This window comes from Delphinus delphis, chromosome 21 (assembly GCF_949987515.2).
Source record: "Delphinus delphis chromosome 21, mDelDel1.2, whole genome shotgun sequence".
Taxonomy (NCBI): Eukaryota; Metazoa; Chordata; class Mammalia; order Artiodactyla; family Delphinidae; genus Delphinus; species Delphinus delphis.
In genome coordinates, this window is record NC_082703.1 from 30,753,421 (window position 1) to 30,775,722 (window position 22,302).

At 40.2% G+C, this 22,302-nt stretch overlaps 1 protein-coding gene across 1 annotated transcript in view; it reads left to right on the top strand.

Annotated features, from left to right (window-relative positions):
• Nucleotides 1-2,169: 2,169 nt before the first annotated feature.
• Nucleotides 2,170-22,302, top strand: part of NEIL3 (nei like DNA glycosylase 3) — a 39,158-nt gene continuing 19,025 nt past the window's right edge. The window contains exons 1-5 of the mRNA XM_060001130.1: nt 2,170-2,325; nt 11,258-11,385; nt 18,658-18,792; nt 19,104-19,317; nt 21,094-21,168. Of these exons, the coding sequence (XP_059857113.1) occupies nt 2,170-2,325; nt 11,258-11,385; nt 18,658-18,792; nt 19,104-19,317; nt 21,094-21,168 (708 nt within the window). The remainder of the gene's footprint in view (nt 2,326-11,257; nt 11,386-18,657; nt 18,793-19,103; nt 19,318-21,093; nt 21,169-22,302) is intronic.

A 22,302-nucleotide genomic window follows, 5' to 3' on the forward strand; every position in this document is an offset into this window, starting at 1 on the left:
TAAACAAAATCTGGCTTGGCCTTGCAGGGGCACATCAATGACGTCTCTCAGTGTCTTCAGTGTTACTCCCCAGCTCTTACTCAGCTCTCTGGAGAATGGTAAACCTAATTCAAGTTAAAAGATTTTATTTGATCCAAATGTGCCCCAGTACACAACAGCTAAAGAGAATAAGTTCATGATGAATCAATCAGATGAATGAAGATTGTGATGGCATTAAAATATGTTCACAAGGTATTTGGTACTCCTCCCTTCCAGGGATAAAGCTTAATTCCCCTCCTTTACCCGTTGTGGGCTGTACCGAATGACTGGATTCTAATGAACTGAAGGAGTGAAGGTGTGGGCATGCCACTTCAGAGACTAGGTAGTAAAGGCCATTACAGTACAGCTTCCTCCTTGCCTTCCGGCTTGGATCACACACGGTGGGGATATCACCTGCCATGTCAGGAAAACAGCCAAGCAACCCTATGGAGAGACCCATAAAATGAGAAACCAAAGCCTTCTGCCAACAGCTATGCAAGAGAGCCATCTCAGAAGTGGATCTCCCAGCTACAATCAAACCTTTAGATGACTGCAGCCCTGGCCAATGTCTTGGCTGTAATTGCTTGACAAGCACTGAGCCAGCACCACTGAGCCAGACCCCTGCCAACTTTTTGACCTGCAGAAACTTTGAAATAACAAATGGGACAATTTGTTAGGTAGCAAAAAATAATGAATAAAAAGGTAAACGTGAATAAGGTGTATGAGAATTGTTTTCCATCAAAGGGCAGAGATTATGACTGAATCTGGGTTGTAGGGAATAGGATTCTTCCTTGATTATTTAGTAACTTGACCTAAAGAGTAAACAACAATTAAACAAGAAGGGCTTCCCTGGTGGCGCAGTGGTTAAGAATCCGTCTGCCCATGCAGAGGAAACAGGTTCGGGCCCTGGTCCGGGAAGATCCCACATGCCTTGGAGCAACTAAGCCCGTGGGCCACAACTACTGAGGCTGCGCTCTAGAGCCCGCGAGCCACAACTGCTGAATCCCATGTGCCTAGAGTCCTTGCTCTGCAACAAGAAAGCCACCGCAGTGAGAAACCTGAACACCTCACTGCCAACTAGAGAAAGCCCACATGCAGCAATGAAGACCCAACACAGCCAAAAATAAATTTATTAAAGAAAACAAAAATTAAGCAAGGAAGTACAAAATTCTGAACCTGATCCAGCTAACTTTTGACCACTAATCTCTCCCTACAGAAAGACTTATTACTTTTCAAATTTTTGAATTCAAGTCTTTAGTAATATATTCTAATTCAAGTCTCTACTACATATATTTTTCTGGTTTAACGACAGCAGTGGTATGCTTATTAAATCACTTATAAATTGACACTGTGTTCTAATGTGCTGTGTTTTAATTTTCAAAAATGATTCGATTTTTTCATTTTTTTAAAAAAATTGTATGGAGTCCTTATCTTTATGTATTTACATACACACATCCTTGTGTAAATTTGAAAAGCTATGCATTGCCCTCTGATTTATATAGAGCCCTGACTTTTACAAAGCAATTTCAAATAGCGTTCATCCCAAAATAGAATTGTTGCATGAATTTGGGTAGGGTCTCGCTATATTTTAATATACACACTAAAATATATTTGGCATATAAGGCCCCGTTTTCTAAGACATGCTAAACCTATAAGAGAAAAAGCAAAAGCTGCTTGCTCTAAACCCTCCCCTGACTCCCTCTGCGTCCACCCACGTCCAAAGAGGGCAAGCAAAGTCCTGCCAGGCAACCTTGGATTTTAGGACAGAATAAGAGGATAAGGTACAAAATATGGGTGTACAGAGCAGCTCAGAGACAAAGGCAAAACCTCAAAGCAAAGAACAAGTTGGAGCTTCTGAGGTTCCAACTGCCTCCGCTTTTACGACTCAGCCCCGGTGGGTGGCAGATGGGCTACGCCAGCGCTCACGTTTCGTTCTCTGCAATCCCCGTCCGGGCCCGGGGCGCTGAGCCACTGCGCCTGCGCCCGGGAGCCCTGCCCGCGGACGGGGGCGGGGCTTCCGGGGCGGGGCCGGGCGCGCGGGAGATTTGAATCTCCTCGGGGCCGAGGTACGCGCTCGCGCAGACGTGAGGTTGCGCGGCAGTTTTCTCAGCAGGGCCGTGCAGCATAGTGGGGCACAGGGCGGCCCGGGAGATGGTGGAAGGACCGGGCTGTACTCTCAATGGAGAGAAGATTCGGGCGCGAGTGCGCCCGGGCCAGGCAGTGACGGACATGCGGGGCCGAGCGCTGCAGAGCCCGGGGGGGCCCGGCTCGCCGCCCTCGGCCTCTGGGGCTGCGGGCTCCTCACAGGTAAGCCGCTCCTATATCTTGCGAGGGGACCAGCAAGGCGAAGTGGAATAAAAACCCCATCGGGTTTCCAGGGTCCAAAGAGTCATCTCTTTGCTCTGGCTCAGGCTCCCTGGGGCCCCGCGTTCCCGAAAGCTGACCTTGACTTCACCGGAGGGAGAAGGCCGGCTATTGCGCCTGCGCAGTTGAGAGCTGCTGGGCCGCTGGGCTGCTGGGCTAAGGCTGCCGTGGAGAGGCCCGGGCGGGGAGTGATGGAAGGTGTTTTATTCCAGGTCGCTTAACTTCTTTACAGCCCAGCGAAAGGTGGTTCCTTCTGTGTAGAGCTGCATTTTCTGCTGTTAATGTTATCAGATCTCCGCAACCCCTGACGTGTTTTTTCTTCACATTTTTAAGACAATAAACTTTGTAGGATAAAATTCTAGCTTCTCGCTTGCCTAATATTCTGCAATTGAAAATGTATCACAACTAATATATAATTCTGAAATTTCACATAGAAGATTTAGCACCAACCTTCCCACTCAATATTGCCGTCTAATGAAGGGGCAGTGAAACCCATTTTGGTTCCCTTAAGTGGATTTTTTGCTTTTTAAAGGAAATTGTAGCACAGCTTCTTGCCACTCAGGCATGCATTCCAGATGGTGTGGTATTCATTTGGTAAGAATTTAGAACTAAATTAGAATTTAGAATTTAGAACTAAGAATATTCTGATTAAGCCATCGTGCCTTAAAAGCCTTTTAGATGTACGGACGATTGTATTTCATGGATGCAGGCAGTATTGTGCCGTACTTCAATTTCTCCTGCAAAGCTTCATCGTAGCCTTTGGTCCTGGAAGAAAAAGTTGCCTGCTATGAAATTAGCATCTGCTTACAACTCGAAAGAAATGAGGTTCTAAGTCTGAGAAAATAAATTTTCAAACTTGGAAGAGTTAGTTTTGCATCTCCTTCCATTTGCCAGTGTATTTTATTTATTTTTGACTTTATATGTCACTTAGTACTCTGCACCTATTCTTTTATTGTAGCGTTTCTCTCAAAATCATTTCAGGGTACCACAGAGATGGATCTTGAGTGGTCTCTTAAGAATATTAATGTTTAGAAAAATCACTCATTCGACAAAATTTTGAATACTCAAGGAACCAGGGAGGAACAAAAACGAACACCATCTTGTGAAGTCTATTCTTTAGTTGGGTAGATACGCAGACATTCATGAAGTAAGAACAGAAAGAAATATAAATTGATAACTTCTCTAAAGAAGAGATACACGGTTCCATAAGAACTTACAGGAAGTTCAGGGAAAGCTTTGCTGAGAAAGTAACAGTTAAGCTGAGGTATGAAGGGTGAGGAGACCTGAACTGAAGGTTGGCAGGCGGAACGCTTCAGGCAGAAGAATAGCAAAGGAAGAGAGCTGCGCATACGTGAGGGATGAAAGAAACCTGGTGTGGCTGGAAAAGAGAGGATGAGACAGAAGGAAGGTGGTTTGAAATAAGACAGGATTGGGATTGGTGAGTCGGAGTCAGACGCTGGGGATTTTTGTAGACCTGGGTAGGGAGTAATGGGGGTCTTTGAAAGGTGATAAGATCCATTGACACTTTGAAAAGATCACTCTACCTTGCAAAGGTAAGAAGAGTGGAGGAAAGGCAGGGTAGATGCCGGTTCCTCAGTTACACGAGGACTGTAGGAATCCCGGGAGGCCTGCCTGGACCTTGGAGGAGGGTGCTGGGGGCAGAGATGAAGAGAAGGGAACAGAGTCGCTATTTCGGAAGTAAAGGCAGTAGGGCTTGGTAACGATGGCATGACATGTTACAGATATCATCACTGACGTCATTCAACAATAATATATTTTGTATTAGGTCTTAAGCTCGCTCCCGAGGATACAAAGATGAGTTAGATAAACTTCCTTCTGTGAGAATCCCACTTAATGTTTTAACTAGACATCACCTCATTGGTATTTAGGCCCAAACAGCATGAACATTCCCTTTAGTTTGTGATTCTCTTTAGTAGCAAGGCATAAAGTGCTTTTGAAGAACTGTTGCATTTCATTTCGTTACAAGAAATAATAACCCAATGATAAAGGATTAACCTGCTTCTACAGAGGAGGAATGTGAAGCTCAGAGTGAGTTTAAATAATTAAGTTGCCCCAGATCACATGACTAGGAAGGGGTGAACCAGGGTTTGACCTCCCTGCTTTCAGACTCCAAAGCCTACACTCCTAACCATAGATCCCCTCAGTTATAAACGGTTCAGTAGGAAAATGGCTGATTCATTGTCAGGAACACCATATTGCTCAGCATATAGTGGTGATTACTTATTAACCAGCGAAGTGAGACCTTAGGTTTTTGTCTGTGTCTGCCACCATTTTTAGTCTTGTTCAGTTTGGTTGATTCTCGTACCTAATTTGATAATCCTAATGGCTACCATTCCCATGTTCACAGTGCAGCCTGATAATATAATACACATGCTTAGTCAGTGTTTGGGCAATTAGTATCACTTGGCAGCGTTACTAAATGAGCTATATACCCCTTAAGTAAACAGCCTTGAACGTAAAGCTGTTATGCTTAATACCTTGACATAAAGAGGTATTAAAAGTTAGAAAAGGTCTTTATGATTGGGATCTCAGGAACCTGGTTCTGTGGGAACTGGCTTTGAAAATCAATATGGAATGAATAATCCCTTTGTGGTTATTGGGAATATTCTAAATATTTTGCCATGGCTTCACTTTCTGGGCCTTTGATCTAAAAAAATAATAATCTTTATCAACATGAAGGGTTCTTTGCATTTTAGAGGGTTGTTCGATCCATAGTAAATTGCATCAGAACATGGTAGGTTGTCACAGATCTCTGGCGTGATCATTACTGTAACAGGTAATGATCCCGTGTTTTCTAGGCCTTTATGCCAGAGTTAAAGCTATTTAAAGGTGTCTGCTACTGGCTTGAAGTCATTAGTTTTCACAAGGCAGCAGTTGAAAAATAACAGCATACAATCTTCTTTATATTGCAGTAAACAGGAAAAATACAAAGGAGGGTTAAAGAAATATTATCTATTTAAAATAAATGATTTAAACTCCAGATAATCATTGTACCAAAAAAAACACCTCCGTAGCTACTGCCATAATGAACCAGTTACTGTGGCATATAGCCTTCCTCTTTGCTGCAGTTTGACAAGTCCATAGAGAACACGTTTTAAGGCACGTCTCCCGGTGACAAGTGATCCTCATTGAGAAGAAGATAGGCTACAGCCATAGAAGGTCCCGGCATTCGCTAGTCCTGCACACGCTGTATCATTTCTCTGAGTTTTGATCCACTGTCTTGTCAGCATAAAATTATGCAACTCTATAAGCACATTGCATAAAACTCTGTTGGAGCTTTGGAACCTTATGGTACAAAGCAACATTGGAATATAAATGAACATGTCTGGTTAATGAGCTGTGAAGAGTCAATCCTCCGATTTTAATTGTTGGGTGGATACAGTATTGTAGTGAAATAGGTATGTAATCTGCATAAGTTTTCGATCTTCTTTCACAAAACAGGATAGGAAACAGTTTACTTGTATTCATTTCATTTGAAACATGATCCTCTGGCTACCTAGTCACTCCTTCAGGTTCGATACATGTAGCTAGCTCTTCCTACCCTTCTTTTTTTTTTTTTTGTGGTACGCGGGCCTCTCACTGTTGTGGCCTCTCCCGTTGAGGAGCACAGGCTCCGGACGCGCAGGCTCAGCGGCCATGGCTCACGGGCCCAGCGGCTCCGCGGCATGTGGGATCTTCCCGGACCGGGGCACGAACCCGTGGCGGACTCTCAACCACTGCGCCACCAGGGAAGCCCTCTTCCTACCCTTCTTGATCTGCCCTTCACTGTGCCTGGAGCAGAGTAGGCCTCATAAACATTTGAATGGATGGAGAAGCGCAAAGTTCTGAATAGTGCCAAAGTAGTTTTGATGAAGGATTTAAAACTAAAAGCAGTTCAGAATCTTTCTTTATGAGTATGTGTTTTGTTATGTATGTTAAATGGAAATTCCTATTACAAGGAAATCATGAAGCCACATAGTAAACGTTTTCCTCCCTCCTTTCCCTTCTTCATAGTGGGGGGAAAGAATCATAGCTCATTTTTATTGCCAGTATGTAAAGGAAGGAGCTAATCCACAGAGATTCGTTTTCCAGCCAAATGAAGCTTATTTGTTTACATCCAAAAAGGGCTTTTAACATTGCATTAGAGTACTTGCTTACCTTCTTCAGTGGATACTGATAATGGTTTCACCTTAATGACTCAGGATCGTTATTACCAGCACTCAGCATTATATAGAGCCGTGGAACAAGGGTCAACAGAGAACAGATAACATACGGATGAGGAAACTCAGGGAGATGACTTTCCATGGCCACTGGAGCTTTCACCAAACAACGAAGTATTGGGGGTGATGTAGAGAAAAGGACATGATTTTGAATTCCAGCTCCTTTGTTACTTCCTCAGCTGGAGGTGCTTATGACTTACATCTTTGCTTATTTGGTCAGGATTAGATTAGAGGACATATAAAACTCTTAGCTTAGTGCCTAGCGATGTAAAGTAAACGTCCTGGTAATTGTTTGTTCCTTTTTCTCCCACAACAGGGCTTTCTCACCAGACCCATTTATCAGAGGCATGACCTATTGCCTTATGAAGGGGTGTAATCTTGTGGTGCCCTCATACTGTGTATAAAGCATTTAGCCTCTGAGTAAGCGCTTATAGCCTCTCCTCTTACAAAATTGTAGAATATATTTTGATGAAAGGACCTAAAGACCTCTATTTGGGGGCTTAGAGACCATTTTAAAACTAGGTTCTTTGGTGGTCTAAATTGGTAGAGAAGTGACTTCTGATTACTGAAAGTGTCGTTGTATTAGGAAGGTAAAGCATGTGGGAGACAAAAAGGAGGACAGACTATGAATGTAAATATGGTATTATTTTCTTCCTTTCTGGGGAAAATATGTAACCGCACTAGAGCTGAAACATTTATCTATGGAAAAGTCTTATTCTGTTCTGAAAAGTTCATCTTCCTTGTTCACCCATGGATAGGCAGGATAAATGGTAATCAGCACAATAAATCATGTGCTGTCTCCGAAGATATATGTTGTTTTGACGATTTCATATTATTAAGCTACTTGAAAATGGGAACGTGAACCCTTCTCAATCATACTTAAAATTGTGGCAAAGGAGATTTTCCTCTCTATTTCAGGAAAAAAAAAAAAAAGAATGAAATGTTCAAATAATATTGTAATAGGATTATAAGGGCCCAAATGAGAAAGCCACGTATATATTGGGCCATTGTGTATAGTTACAGCAGAAATAATAGGCTTGTGGAAATTAATTTTTGAATTTGTCTGGACAGCTGGAGCTTATACAAAGAGGTGATAACCCCAGATTCCACAGCAGGGCAAGTGAATATCTTGTAAATCTTTGGTTTATTGCAGAAGCCTTTCCCAGTTTGTACACAGGCGCTCTCAAAATAAATGGAACAAACCATCACTGGTACACCAGAATTTCCCCTAAATGGAGTTTTTAAAAAACAGTTAAAAATATATGCAAGTGCTTGAGATGGGCGATTATAAGTTGAATTTTTTATTTTGCCCTGAGTATATTATCTAAAGCTGATTATTTTAGAAATGATAGTGTACTGGGAATCAGGGGATTTGGTCAGGTGCTCACGTGATAGACAACTGGATAAAAAGATCTTTTTGTATCACCTCAAAACCCAAATAAGGTATTGGAATAGATGTTTTCAAAGCAGCCATTTAAATGCTAAGTAAGCATCTTAAATAAAAACCGGGACAGGCTGGGACTGGCCGCTGAAAATACATTAATCTCTTCCTAAACCTTCCCATAAAGTTCTTTTTACTTTATGGGAAACTGGTAAATATAGTATTTTACATCCATCTAGCTTTTGGTAGTCATGAGAATTTGGTCCTCCTATATTTAAGCCTCACTCCATTGAAGATAATTAGAAAATAAGAGACTAGGGTGTTAATAATTTTCAAAGGAGATAAAACAGGTGGTAGAGTAGAAGTTTTTGCCAAGAAACCTTGGGAAAGGTAAAGCAAGATGGGGATGATGGGTGGGGAAGACAGCAACCCTGTGTTTTAAAGCCACACTCAGTTTTAAGAGGGGAAGAAGGAGGGATCTGATTAATCCCGCAGATGTTTCCTGAATTCCAGGCATTGTGTGAGGCTCCCAGGGATATTAAACACCAGAGTTACTTTTCCCCAGGAGCTTATGGACAAATAAGGGAGAAACACAAGTCACAGACGGATCATCATTTAGTTTGTTAAGTCCCATCATAGTGGTTGGTGAAAACACTGTGCTGGGTTTGGCACTTTGAAAACCTCAAGATGATTCCTCTTTCCAGTGGGGAAATTCCAGTACCAGAGAGAGGGACACACAATACATGTGAGCAAGGAAGAGGTTATACTAACATGTCATTTTAAACCCAAGCACCTCATCAAGTATTAAATAACGAATTCTGGGACTTCCCTGGTGGTCCAGTGAATTGGCACTAGAGTTCATCCAAGAAAGAGAAGAGGAATCAGAGGCAGATGTTCTGAGGACATGGTGACATGTGTCCATAGTTCCTGATGCTAGAATCTCCCATGGGTTTTTGGGGGGTTTTGTTTGTTTGTTTGTTTTTTGGTTCTTGCAGAACTGCAAGGCTGTCGCTATTAATTACTCCTGTGCATTCGTTCATTGGTCGCTGTAAGTCTGTGATTGATTCCGCAGTTCTTATTTTGCAAAGGACAGATGTAAAGCCAGTTCTCTGAACTTCAGGCAGTTTGGGAAAGTTTGGCATTGGCTGTAGCCATTACAACTGTGAATGGATTTAGTGGAAGAATAGTGTCTGTTCATGCCTTCATCTGCTTGGGCTGCTATAACAAAATACCACAGACTGGGTGGCTTAGACAACAGAAATTAATTTCCTTACAGTTCTGGAGGCTAGAAGTTTAAGACCAGGGTTCCAGCCAGTTGTTTCTGGTGAAGCTCTCTTCCTGGTTTGCTGATACCACTTTCTTTTCACATGGCCTTTCCTCTGAGTATACAGGAGGAAGACAGTGTGTCCTCTGGTGTCTCTTCTTATAAAGATACTAATCCTATTGGATCAGGGTCCCACCCTTATGACCCGATTAAACCTTAATTACCTCTTAAAGGCCCTATTTTCAAATACCGTCACAATGGGGGTAAGAATTTCAACGTAAAGAGTGTTGGAGGGGACACAATTTAGTCCCTAGCAATTTGCAATTTTTTTTTCTTCTTTTTAACATCTCTTATCCCTTTATCCCTTTGAGCTAAATACTACAGTTGTGTCTTTTTTTTTTTAACAAGGACCAATTTAGTCAAATAAAGAATAGAATGAACATATCATCTTAAATATATAGGATGACATGTCTGTAAACCAAAAGTCTGAGAATCACTGAATGGTAACATCCTAACTTAAGTGGAGGGAAAGTTGTGATTTGCTCACAGACAGTATCTAAAACTGTTTTATCGGTTTATCATACCAGTATATATACTGCCCAGCTTAAGAAAAAGAGCATTATCTATGTCATCATTTTCTATGTCATTATGTCATTGTTACTTGGAAGACTAGTCAATTGATTTCTTTTAAAAAAAAATGATAGGTTGGCAGGGCTTCTCAAGGGATATCTAAACTCAGCCCATTCCTTTCCTTCACCCACAGAAGAACTGAGATTTTATGTTTATAATTTCCTTGATCTTCTTGATAATGTTCAGTTCATATGTTGTAATTCTGACACTATGTTGTTTGGTTTTGCTTGCTGATGGGGGAAGGAGTAGTGGGTTTCTTTTTCCTTTATTCTGAACATTGCAGTTGGGGAGGGAGAGAGGAGCAGACCTCAAATCAGATCCCCCTCCTCGGGGGGACCCCAGGCTTTATCTCTGATACCCCGTATCCCACAAGACCATGAAATTGAAGCGCTCATTCCTTATGTCTGGTAAAATGCCTTTCTGATAGAAGCTGGCTTCTTACCTTTGGGGTTCTCTCTCACTTTTTACTTGTTTTTTTTTTGTTTTTAATTTTTTTTATTTTTTTGCGGTACGCGGGCTTCTCACTGTTGTGGCCTCTCCCGTTGCAGAGCGCAGGCTCAGCGGCCATGGCTCACGGGCCCAGCCGCTCCGCGGCATGTGGGATCCCCCCGGACCGGGGCACGAACCCGTGTCCCCCGCATTGGCAGGCGGACTCTCAACCACTGCGCCACCAGGGAAGCCCTTTACTTGGTTTTTGACCTCTTACTCTTCCTTACTGGCTTACAAGTCAAAATGTCTTGTTTCCATATTTTATCCGCCATTTTTAGCTGTTTGTATCTGAATGCTCTTTCGAGGACGTTGGCTGCACGTTGGAAATGAAAGACTCTGTGCCCTAGTTTTTAGCTTTAAAACATTCACATCATTTTTCTGTGCTTTTCATATGCACAGAGCGATATGGTCCTGGAAGAAGTTCATTTTGATTGTGTGTGAATGACTTTTTTTCCACTTAATTTTTATTTGGCCTCTCTCTTTTATTTATTTATTTTTGCGGTACGCGGGCCTCTCACTGTTGTGGCCTCTCCCATTGCGGAGCACAGGCTCCGGACGCGCAGGCTCAGCGGCCATGGCTCACGGGCCCAGCCGCTCCGCGGCATGTGGGATCTTCTCGGACCGGGGCACGAACCCACGTCCTCTGCATCGGCAGGCGGACTCTCAACCACTGCGCCACCAGGGAAGCTCTGGCCTCTCTCTTTTTAAATGACTGCCTAGTAATTTGACAAAATGTATGTAAACAGCTGATTACGTTACTCGACTTGTTGGAGATTATTCTTCTCATTGGATGTACCTGGGCATGAAGTAATATAAAAACCTTAAGAATTAAATTATGATTTTTGTTTCGAGTTTGTGTGTGTTTACATATGTGTATGTATTTTCTCCTAGGCTGCTGCACTGAATAATAATAAAGATTCCAGCCAGAATTTCTTGAGACTGTTTAATGGGCACATTTACAGCGGCGTGGAAACTTTGGGGAAGGAGCTCTTTATGTACTTTGGGCCAAAAGCTTTACGGTAAGGTAAATCTGTACAGTACGTCTTATCTCTCTATGTTTAGAGATGCGTAGAAGGCTTTTCTTGCAGTTTGCTGCATGTCACACTTAAATACATAGAAAGTACTCCATTTTTAAGAGAGCTCTAATACAAGAGGTTGAGATTCTATCATGGAAAGCAATAAGCAGAAGAAGAATAAATTGTGATGTCATCGTTCCTTGGAGGGTTAGTCAATTTATTTCTTTTAAAAAAAGATGACAGTCTGGCAGGGCTTCCCAAGGGATATTAGAGCGTGACAGCTCTGTTTTGCCCCTCCTCAAACTCCCCGGGGTGCTCTTTTCCCTCTAATTTCCACCAAATATTTATTGCATTTAGCGACATTATTCTCTTTATATTTATGACAGCTCCTCATTTGGTTTGAATGTCTCTCTAGATTTTTACATTTTTCTCTCTTCCTTCTTTCTCTGAAGCCTTGTACGGAAAGGGAAACTTATTTATAGATTTCAAAACTTTCCACAGAAGTAACCAGTTCTCTGCTGTCTCACAGTGCTTATGGAAATTCATTGCTAACACATTGGTTGACTTAATGATAAAAATGTCGAAATGTATGTAATCACCTATCTAATTTTTGCAAAACATACAAAAAAAGGCCTGTGGAATAATATGTCTGTCAAATCTGTCTTCTCGGAGTTTAGCCTAATCTGTTGCAAACTGTAAATTTGAATCTTTATTAATGTTTCCTTAAGATATTACACAGTGTTCACCTGCTTAAAAGTTCTGTTACCAGACCTCATGCTTCTAAGTGAAGGTGAATAATGGTTGCAAAGAGATAATATGACTCTGTGATTGTTATTTATTGCATCTCATCTATTGCATGTTTAGAGTACTTCAGACTTTATGTGATTGCTTTTCCTTTGACGTGGTCTCTTCATTGTCAGCAGCTGCTGTCCCTGGACAGCGTTGTCCCTTCATGGTTTTTCTCAGCCTGGAATTGATAACATCAGCACCCGCCTCCCGGTTCAGGCAGCAGTGATCTACTGCAGGCTACATTATTGTGGTAATAGGTTGATTGATGTGATTGAAAATTCTTTGCTCCAAACAGAGTAGGACACAATGGGATCCATGTAAGATAGTTGAAAACATTGATATGTCCTTGATTCTCTGTTGTGAGGTGCAGATTTATTTCTATAGCACGAGAGGGAGGTTTTTACCAAGTGTTCTCCACCAGACTGATAAGGGGGGAATCATTTCTCAGTGCAGAGCTGTCAGCAAGTGTTCCATGAAGTTCTAAACAAGGGCAGCTGTTTCCTCAAACTAAGTAACTAGTACCATCCCTGGCGAGTATGTGTCTCAGTACATGGATGGAGACCAGTGTGATTCCTATGGCCTTGACTGCTATGTGATGTAACAGTTGAAGGTCATTGGCAGATCAGCTGTTTGAATATGAAGTTAACAACCTAAAATCACCTGTATTCCCTTTCACAATTTAACGTAAGTTAGGAAAATGCTCTCCTAACCTGTGCTTCTTGGGAGGATGGATGACAGTGTCAGAGAAATGGGGTCCTGTGTAAGGCTGCAGGTCTGTGAGCGTGAGATAGAAATGTAGTCTTCATTTCTGACCTCTGTTTCCTCCCCACCAGGCTGGTCTGCTCTTTAGAAAGCTGATAGTAGGAAACATGCTTAATGGTCACAGTTTTCCCTCAATAGGCAGCTTCTCACAACTCAAATTGCCCATGGATTTAGTACATCTTATAGGCCAGGCCATGAATCTTCCTGGGATTCGTTTGTTAATGAAAGTAGAATACAGGCCTAGCCCTCTGGAAGAGGATCTGCCATGTAAAATCCACACTTCAGAAAGATACAAATTAGACAGTGACTGTTTCTGTTGCTAAAAGATGTATCAGAGTGCTCAGAATAGTGCCAGAAAACAATAAAAATGATTTGGTATACGTTTATTTTAGGAGCGCAGATGTGGTGTTAGGCGTGATTAATACCTATACTCTTTCTGAACACTTTACAGAAGCTCTTCATCTGTCAACAAAAAAAGAGTCATGTTTAATTTTTTGTTAAATATGTATCAAATACTCATTAGAGCAAACTGAGAAACAATGAACAAACAAGAATAAATTTATACCTTCACAATCCCACTACCAAATAGAATCTCTATTAACCATGAGTGCATGTGTTGCCGGTACTATGTGTGCATGTATTTGTAACTCTGTTCATTTATATATATATATATATATATTTTTTTTTTTTTTAAATGAATATCTTTTCTAAAACACTTTGGTGTTTCCAACTTATGGTTTATGTGACTCCCATTGTTTGCAATTACATGCATACTCAGAGACCAGAAACTGTATCTGAAATATTTTGGAGGCTTTGCCATTTTAGTGAAGCATTATACATAATCAATTTTGTAATTTATTGGAGCTTGAGTGATATGATCCTCTAAAGAGAAATGCAAGAGATAATGTGACAGTTCTATCTGGTTTGCTGAAAGGTCTTTAAGGAATCCATGATACATATGCTACTTATAAGAGGGTTTTAGAGCTTAAACATAGTTTTGTAATCTGTCACATAACATGTTAGGAAAAGTTGGAGTGTGATAAGGACTCCAAATGAAATTTTATACTTGAGAGTAGTGAATACCTACTGTTTGTCCAACATGCGCACTTATCTTTTGGGGACAGCATTTCCTCTGGAAACTGATCATCTGGTCACAATAACCAAAGAATTCAAGTTGAATTTAGCATAATCTTACTTAACTTTCTCTCCCACGTAGTCGGTTGGGTCAGCCCAAGTTCTTCTGTGAACTTTCTCAGCTGGAGCCGGTTGGGTCAGCCCAAGTTCTTCTGTGAACTTTCTCAGCTGGAGCCGAGGCAGATTAGGCTCTCGGTGATGGAGGAAAGCTGGGGCTGTGAGGCCTTAAGACTTGTAGGTGGCCGTTGGCTTGTCCAGAAAGACAAAGTGATGGAAAATACAGCCAGCCTCCATAAAGCAGAGAGAATCCCAGAGGCATTTTAGCCCCCAATTCCCTCTGTTGCTAAGATCCAGCCACATTCTTGCCTTTCCTGCAGTGTGATTCTTCAGCCTTCCTGACTCCATAAGCGACCAAATATCCCTTAATGCCTAAGCTTTTTGAGTTGGGTCTCTGTCACTTGCAATGTAAGAAAACTGACCATTAAAGTAATCTACAGGTGGAAAAATACATATTTTAAATTTCTTAAATAGTAGCTTTTATCTTGTATTTCAATTACCATAATGCTTTCATGCGTAACTGGAGAAAATATGGAAATCTTTACCGCAGTCATTTACGTTCCCTTCTGCACCTGACAGCCTACAGGGTCGCTAGTTCTGCCGCTTTCCTTTTCTTGCTTCTTTTCACAGTACACATCATTTTATTGCAGTTTTTCCCATATTTTAAAGTAATATATAAGCCAATTGTAAAACCTTAAGATAGTTCCAAAATATCTAAAGGAAAAAGTAAATACCACCCATAATTACTACTGTTAAAAAGAAAACACTCAACAGTTTTTGTAAATATCATAGATAAAATATAAATTGTATATATAGTTTATATTACATATGCATGAATTATATGATATTGCATGTTATGATTTTTATATAAATAGGAATTTTAATTTATATTTTTCCCTTTTACATAACATGCGTATTGCATTGGTCAACGTCAAAATGTACATTATTATTTTTAACGTGCACAAAGTGTTCTACTCTATGGATGTATCATCATTTTTTTTAGTCAGCTACCTACTGACTACCTACCCTGCATATTCCTGTCCTAAGGGAGTCTCTCCACACTCAGGTCCCCCAGCCCTCCGGTGGCGGACTGCTGTTGCCTGTTACTCAGTGAGAGGTTCGTGATGGGGAAACAGAGGTTCTTGTTTCTTCCAGACCAGCTTTAATTTTGGGCAGGCCCTGAGCATGTGGGCCTCAGGGCTGCAGTTTTCTCAGAGCTGCTGCCCCTCTCCTCCCTAAGGCAGCCGTGCTTCCTTCGCTGTGTGGGTGGCCTTAGGTCAGAGAGTTACCTCGCTCTCTCCCATGGGACTGGTGCCTGGAGTATCACTGCAGGAGTCTGCACCAAGGTTGATTCCCTGCCTCATGCCTAGAGGCAGATGGCTTTTGCTTGGGCTCGTTCTGAACAGCAGTGCACTTGGCCTGGGCCTGGAGGCAGAAGGGTTTCCTTCCCTCCCCAGTGGCAGACTGCTTGCTTATCCTTGTTACCTGGCACGAGACTTCCTCTGCCTGCAGGTAGTTTCCTGTTACTCCTGTTACTACTCAGCTTTTTGTTTGTACCTCTCTATTGGCTAGAGCATCTTAAAACTTTCTAAGACCTCTGCTTCATGTAAGAGGCATGTTCAAGAAGCAAGGAGACAGGGTTTCATGCAGGCAGGTCCCACGTCACCAAGGGTGGCTCTTTCAGGTCCCCTGCCATGACTCACATCTTACTTGTGGGCAGCTAACTTGTGGATGCCTGTGGGAAAGAGCTTACAAGTGAGGGCACACTCTCCTTGTGTCTGGGGCTCCAGAGATTCTAAACCGTCATACTAGCCACACTATTTAAAAGTTTGTTGAAAATATTAGCTGTTTTCTTCTTATCCATTTCTACAGTAGCCGTCTCTTTCTCCCGTACTCTTTCCCAGATGGAATAACTTGTGTGTCTGTTTTTCCACAGAGGGGATTGTCACTCTTTGGAATTTATTTCACCTGGCTGCCTGCTCAAGAAAATTTAGGATTTTGTAAATACTGTGATTTTTCTCTCCTTCTTAGGGTAGGATCCATATTCACTTTTAGCTTCTATATCCTAAGTAGAAGCAGAACTCCCTTTTTCCTTTTCAACATGGTTAAGACCATATCTTTCTTTTTATAACCTCTTTCTTTGAATTCCCAGCATAAGTTTTACAATCTTTATATTCAACTGTTTTACACGCTAGTATCCATATGACGATTTTGACCACTTGATAATCTTCATAAGCAGTTGCCTCATCTGCATGTGTAGTTGTCATTAATCTGAACCTGTGACAATACTGTCGTTGTTGCTGTTTATGTTTGGCTAAGGAGGTTCAGATTATTCTGCTAGTGATAACAGGAAGAATGTGGCTGGTGGTTAAAATAGTATTGGGTTTTATTTATTGATTTGTTTTAGGCAGTTATTTCTAACTAGAGGAATTTTCTTACTATCACTTCAATTTTCAGTTTGAACATAATTTTTATATTAGAATTTTGGTTGCAAGCGACAGAAGCCCAACTTAAACAAGCTTAGTAATTGTTTATTATAAGAATATGGGTGTCTGTTGATACCGGAAGATAATGCAGTCAGGCTTCAGGTAGAACTGGAAGCGAAGACTAAACGCTATGAGGACTCTGCATTTCCTGATTCTGTTCCCCGCTGAAATCTCCTGTCGTCTGTGTCTCTGCAGACAGGCCTCTCTTGGCTTTTCTGGTGCCCATGTCAGGACACATTACCCTAGTCAGCTCCCATGATAGATCTCCCAATCCTAACAAGAAACTGATCTCTCTGTGTCCCAGATAGATTCCTCAGGAAAATGCTGATGAATCCAGCTTGACCCAGGTTTCCATTCCTGAATCAGCTGTGTAAAAGGCATGGGATCAGAGGAAAGGACAGAGGCCACTCCCGGCTGGGCCTAAAGCCCGCGGTGGGCAGGCCGTCATGTTATGCAGAGTGAATGGTCTCAGGTAGCCAGTTGGATTGGGAGTGGGTGGAGCTTGAGAGGATCAAGAGATAGAAATATGACAGTACAGGTATTTACTGTGCCTTGAAAATTTTCATGGTACTGATATGTTTTTCTTAGTTTAAGATAAAGGGTACTTAATAATAAACACAAAATTCATTGGTTTATTGGGGCTCAGTCATCATACATAACATTTTTCTATTTCATAAAAATTCATAAAAATAAAACTTATTATAAAAATAGTTATTTTTATGCACATTTCCCTCTGAATAGATTTATAAGACCAAAAAAGGCATACTTCTTTGATTTGGGGTTCTTACTGGGGCTACTCCTGCATTTGAACTGGGTCTTAACCTTTGAGATTTTATATGTAGATGCAGTTTCATTATGGAAAGGGATTTAGAATCCACTTTAGGAGCCACGCAGCTGAAAAGATTTTAGGTATGATGGCTTCTGGGCATGACAGTTGTACACCTTTCACTGGCGTTGAACCTCCGTAGGCTAAGTTTTGGAGTACTTACAGGCACGCATGTTTCCTGTCAAGAACTGTGGGGCATGTAAAATGCACTTATGATTGACAGTAGGGCGCACAGCGTTTAAAACCCACATCTTTAAAGTTAGACTGGTTAACCTTGTACAATACTGTAACATGGTGCTTTGGAATTAGAAGCACAGAGCAGTAACGTTTGCTGCCCAAAGAGCCATATTTATTAACTCAACAAAGCTATAAGGAGAAGGGTTTGAAAGGCAGAAAACTATTTCATCTTGAGAGTCATTTCTGATCTTCATCATCAGAAGTCTTGTAAAACCACTTTCTTTTTTTCTTTTTTTTAAAACTGGACATACTAATCAATCCTGTAAAAACTGAAAGGCTATGAATTTTTCATCACTGCACTGTGGCTTTCAAGTTAACCGTAAATATTTACAGGTCCCCTCTTCCCAATACATACAAAGGTAGAAGGAAACTAAAAGAATTGAAGACAATAGCATTTTGACTTGTTCTCTTTTCTTTTAATATGAAAGATTTTGCAAAAATTTGTTTCACTGTGTTATCCCAAAGCAGGGGGGTAGAAAAGAGTAAGTGTCTTAAACTATAGATCTCATTTTGGAATAGGTAAACATTTCCAATATACTGTAGCTAGAAGTAAGGAATGTGAATGTTGGTGGCTTTGTAGAATTCATAAAAACACCAACTATAGGCAATTTAAATTTAGCCTTATCTCACCCCAAGCCTTTGAATCAGAGAAAAAGCTGAGAGACAGTAGACTGTGGTGTGAATAAAAGGTACCTCATCTGACAAGAAAAGAGAACAGGGGTGTGTTTTCTTGGGCTTACTATCAGGGCCTTATTATTTCTCTAGGAACTTATTTTCTTTGTGAGTTGAAAAAATGATTGCCATATCTAGTTTTATAAGGATACAAAGCCATTAACAAAAATACGACATTAGCTATCACTTTGTGCCCTTGAAGTGTCTATTGTGACTAACATTTGTTTGCTTATATTCCAAAAAGTGAAGGAACAAAAATTTCATGCATGATATACTTACTGCCGCTCAAAGATGGGTTTGCTTTTGTTCTAGGATTCATTTTGGAATGAAAGGCTTCCTCGTGATTAATCCAGTTAAGTCTAAAAATAAAAATGGACTTCCTCCTGTTTTTGAAGTACAGCTCACCAAAGATCTGATTTGTTTCTTTGACTCATCAGTAGAAATCAGGTAAAAGATTGAATTAAAAATTGCTTCAGCTGCAAAACTGCAAAGTTGGCCCTGCAGTTGGGTTTGGGAATGTCACATATGAAAATAAATAAATAAACAAAAATTTTAAAAGTAGTTTATAACTGATAAAACGTCATTTTTAAAGATTCTTCAAATAGCATGTTTTGTTAGGGTCGTCATTGTTTGGCTATGTAACTCTTATAAGCTGGTTAACATAAAGTGTTTATGTTTATATCAAAGATCATTTTAAGTGACACTTTGTGAATTGTAACCAGGCACATGGTTAATGTGTTTTCTATTCCTTTCTATAGAAACTCAGCAGAAAGCCAACAGAGAATAAGAACGATGGAAGAATTAGATGTATGTTCACCTAACTTTAGTTTCCCAAGAGCAGAAAGTGAAGTGAAAAAGCAGAGAGGACGGATGCTATGTGACGTGTTAATGGATCAGAAGGTGTTACCCGGCGTGGGAAACATCATCAAAAATGAAGCTCTCTTTGACAGTGGTCTCCATCCCGCTGTTAAAGTAGGTGTTAAGTAGTTTTTAAATGATTTCTGTCTTTTTAAACACTGTGAAGGGACCAACGTGAAACACTTAAATCGGCATGGCAGCAACACATTCTCCCCAGACAGACTTCCGGGGTCTTCGCTCACGCCAGCTTCTCCGTGAGGCCAACCCTGGCCTCTCTTTTAAAAATTGCTGTGTGCATCCCTGCCACCCACTTCTTCCTCCCAGGCTTCCATAACTTGCTTGCTTTTTATTTTTCTCCACACCACTGATCACCTGATACTTACTTGTTATATACATTGTTTAGGATCTGACTTCTGCTAGAACACAGTCCCTTAGGAGGAAGATGTCTGTTTGGTTCGTTGATGTATCCAAGTATCTAGAATACAGTGTCTGGCATTTGGAAGGCATTAAAGAAATATTTGTTGAATGTATGAAAGAGCGAAGCTCACAACTTTCTTTTACTATCTGGCATATTAAATTCACACTCTACACACACTCATATATTCCTGTTTGTACCTGTTCATGACATTAGAAAATGCTGTTTTGGTGGAATGGTAAGAATGGAAGTCAGGTAGCAGAGAATAAGGAATAAGTGATTGGTGAGGAAATGGAAACAAAACTTAGAGTGATTGTTAAAATAGCTTAGATTGGAACAAAGGGAAAATATTAGACTGCTAGATGGAGAAGTTGGGACAAGAACTGGATTTTTAGGGATTTTTTTTCTTGTTCTTCAACTGGAGTGACATGAACTTATTTATATGTTGGGGAGAAAAAACAAACTGGCCGAGAGGGAGAGGTTAAAATTGTAAAAAAAAGGAACGGTGATTAATAGGACCAAGTTGTAAGAAGGTCAGAGCGGTTAGAACTCAAAACTCCTGTACCTGTTTGTCCCTTCTTTCTGGTCTTTTTTTTTTTTTCCTTCCTTTTTTCTCCTGCAAGACTTTTCAAGGTGGCTGATAGGCAATGCTGGGACTTTGAAGATGTCCAGTACAGAATAGGTATTCAATAAATATTTGAATTTAGAATTAAAGTTTATAAGATGGTATTTTTCTTTTTTGAATTTTTCTAAAATTGAGGTATAGTTAATTGGCAGTGTTGTGTTAGTTTCAACGGTACAGCAGAGTGATTCAGTTATATACATATATGTATTCTTTTTCCGAATCTTTTCCATTATATGTTATTAAAAGATACTGAGGGGACTTCCCTGGCGGTCCAGTGGTTAAGACTTTGCCTTCCAATGCAGGGGGTGCGGGTTCGATCCCTGGTCAGGGAGCTAAGATCCCACATGCCTCGTGGCCAAAAAAAACAAAACATCAAACAGAAGCAATATTGTAAAAAATTCAATGAAGACTATAAAAATGGTCCACAACAAAAAAATATAAATCTTAAAAAAAAATAAAGATACTGAGTATAGTTCCCCATGCTATACAGTTAGGTCCTTGTTGTTTATCTATTTTCTATGTAGTCGTGTGTATCCATTAATCCCAAAGTCCTAATTTATCTCCCACCCCACCCCCGGCTAGCCCCTTTGGTAACCATAAGTTGTTTTCTATGTCTGTGGGTCTATTTCTGTTTTGTAAATAAGTTCGAGAATGGATGGTATTTTTTATCTGTAGTACCATCACTTAAAAATATACACTGTTAATAACACTGAATAGATATATGAGTTTTAGAAGAGATGCATATATTTCAAATCTATTTCAAGTTCTCTTAGGTAGAACTGGCAAGTGGTATTGTTTTTCTACAATAATGAACAAATTATGAAACTCTCCTGAGTTTTTCTATTTTAAGGTTTGTCAGTTAACAGATGAACAGACACATCACCTTGTGAAAATGATACGTGATTTCAGCCTTCTTTTTTACAGGGTAAGAGCAAAAAATTTTCAACTATGTAAAATGTCAGTTATTTCCCTTTGCACCAGAAATGTCAAGGCTGTATGTAGCCATCTAGTGGTAAGAGCATAGAGGTGCAATAGGGGAGAGTGACATGTTATGGGCATAATTAACACCTTGAAATTAGGTCACAGGTCGGTCCAAACTTGTCTAACTCTAATTATATTAAATTATCTTTACACTAAGTTGGGGGACAGCTATGTTAGCATTTTACTTACTTAGACTCTTGTTCTAATTTTGGATATATAAAAGTAACATATAGGTAGCCTAGAGAGAGATTCAGTACTTTGGGATAAATATAGACTTCAGTTCAGTCAGATTTTGCCACTTACCTATCAGTGTGGTTAATGTTATTTAGGTAACTTAATTTAGATTTAGTTTCTTTATCTGTAAAACGGGATAATAATACTTCTCTATCTACCACAGAGACTGTTTTGAGAATAAGTCCTCACTAAACTGTAAATTTTGTAAGTTGTATATATACATATATATGCATATATAGAGTTAAGTAAACACATTTTGCCTTTAAACGAAGTATCATAAATATGTCTTTTTTTCTCTACAGTCCATTTCCTGTATTCAAAATGTTTGTTTTTACTACTGTTAGAAAGTCAGGTATTGTAGGCTTCTTCTTTAATTGGCCTGAAGTGTTAATGAGCCTCTTGCTTTACATACCTGTCCTGAGTATCGATGGCTATTTTAGTATTACATATGCTCACTTATTCTTCTAGGGAAAGATGATTACAGATACCTACCCATTTTCTGCTCAGATTAAGATGGGCATTTCAGTACTTTGCTTAAATTAATATGAGTTGTTCCTGTAATTTTCAGCTTCTAATATGATCCACCATATTTCTGGGCTTTTAAATTTTCACACTGCTGATGTAAATCCCTAACATTCTCTTTGTAGGAGCTTTAACTGTATGTGAGTAGAATAAAACTGTGACAGAGAGTATCAGAACTTATGCCAAAACAGAACATGTTCGCTGCTAAGATGGCATTTAAATTTTTCTTTTTCAGTGAGTCTGTAAGATTAAAAACAAAAAAACTGTCCCTTTTCAGGTCAACAAAGAAGATGATCTTGTTAAATGTTTCTCCCTAGGAATA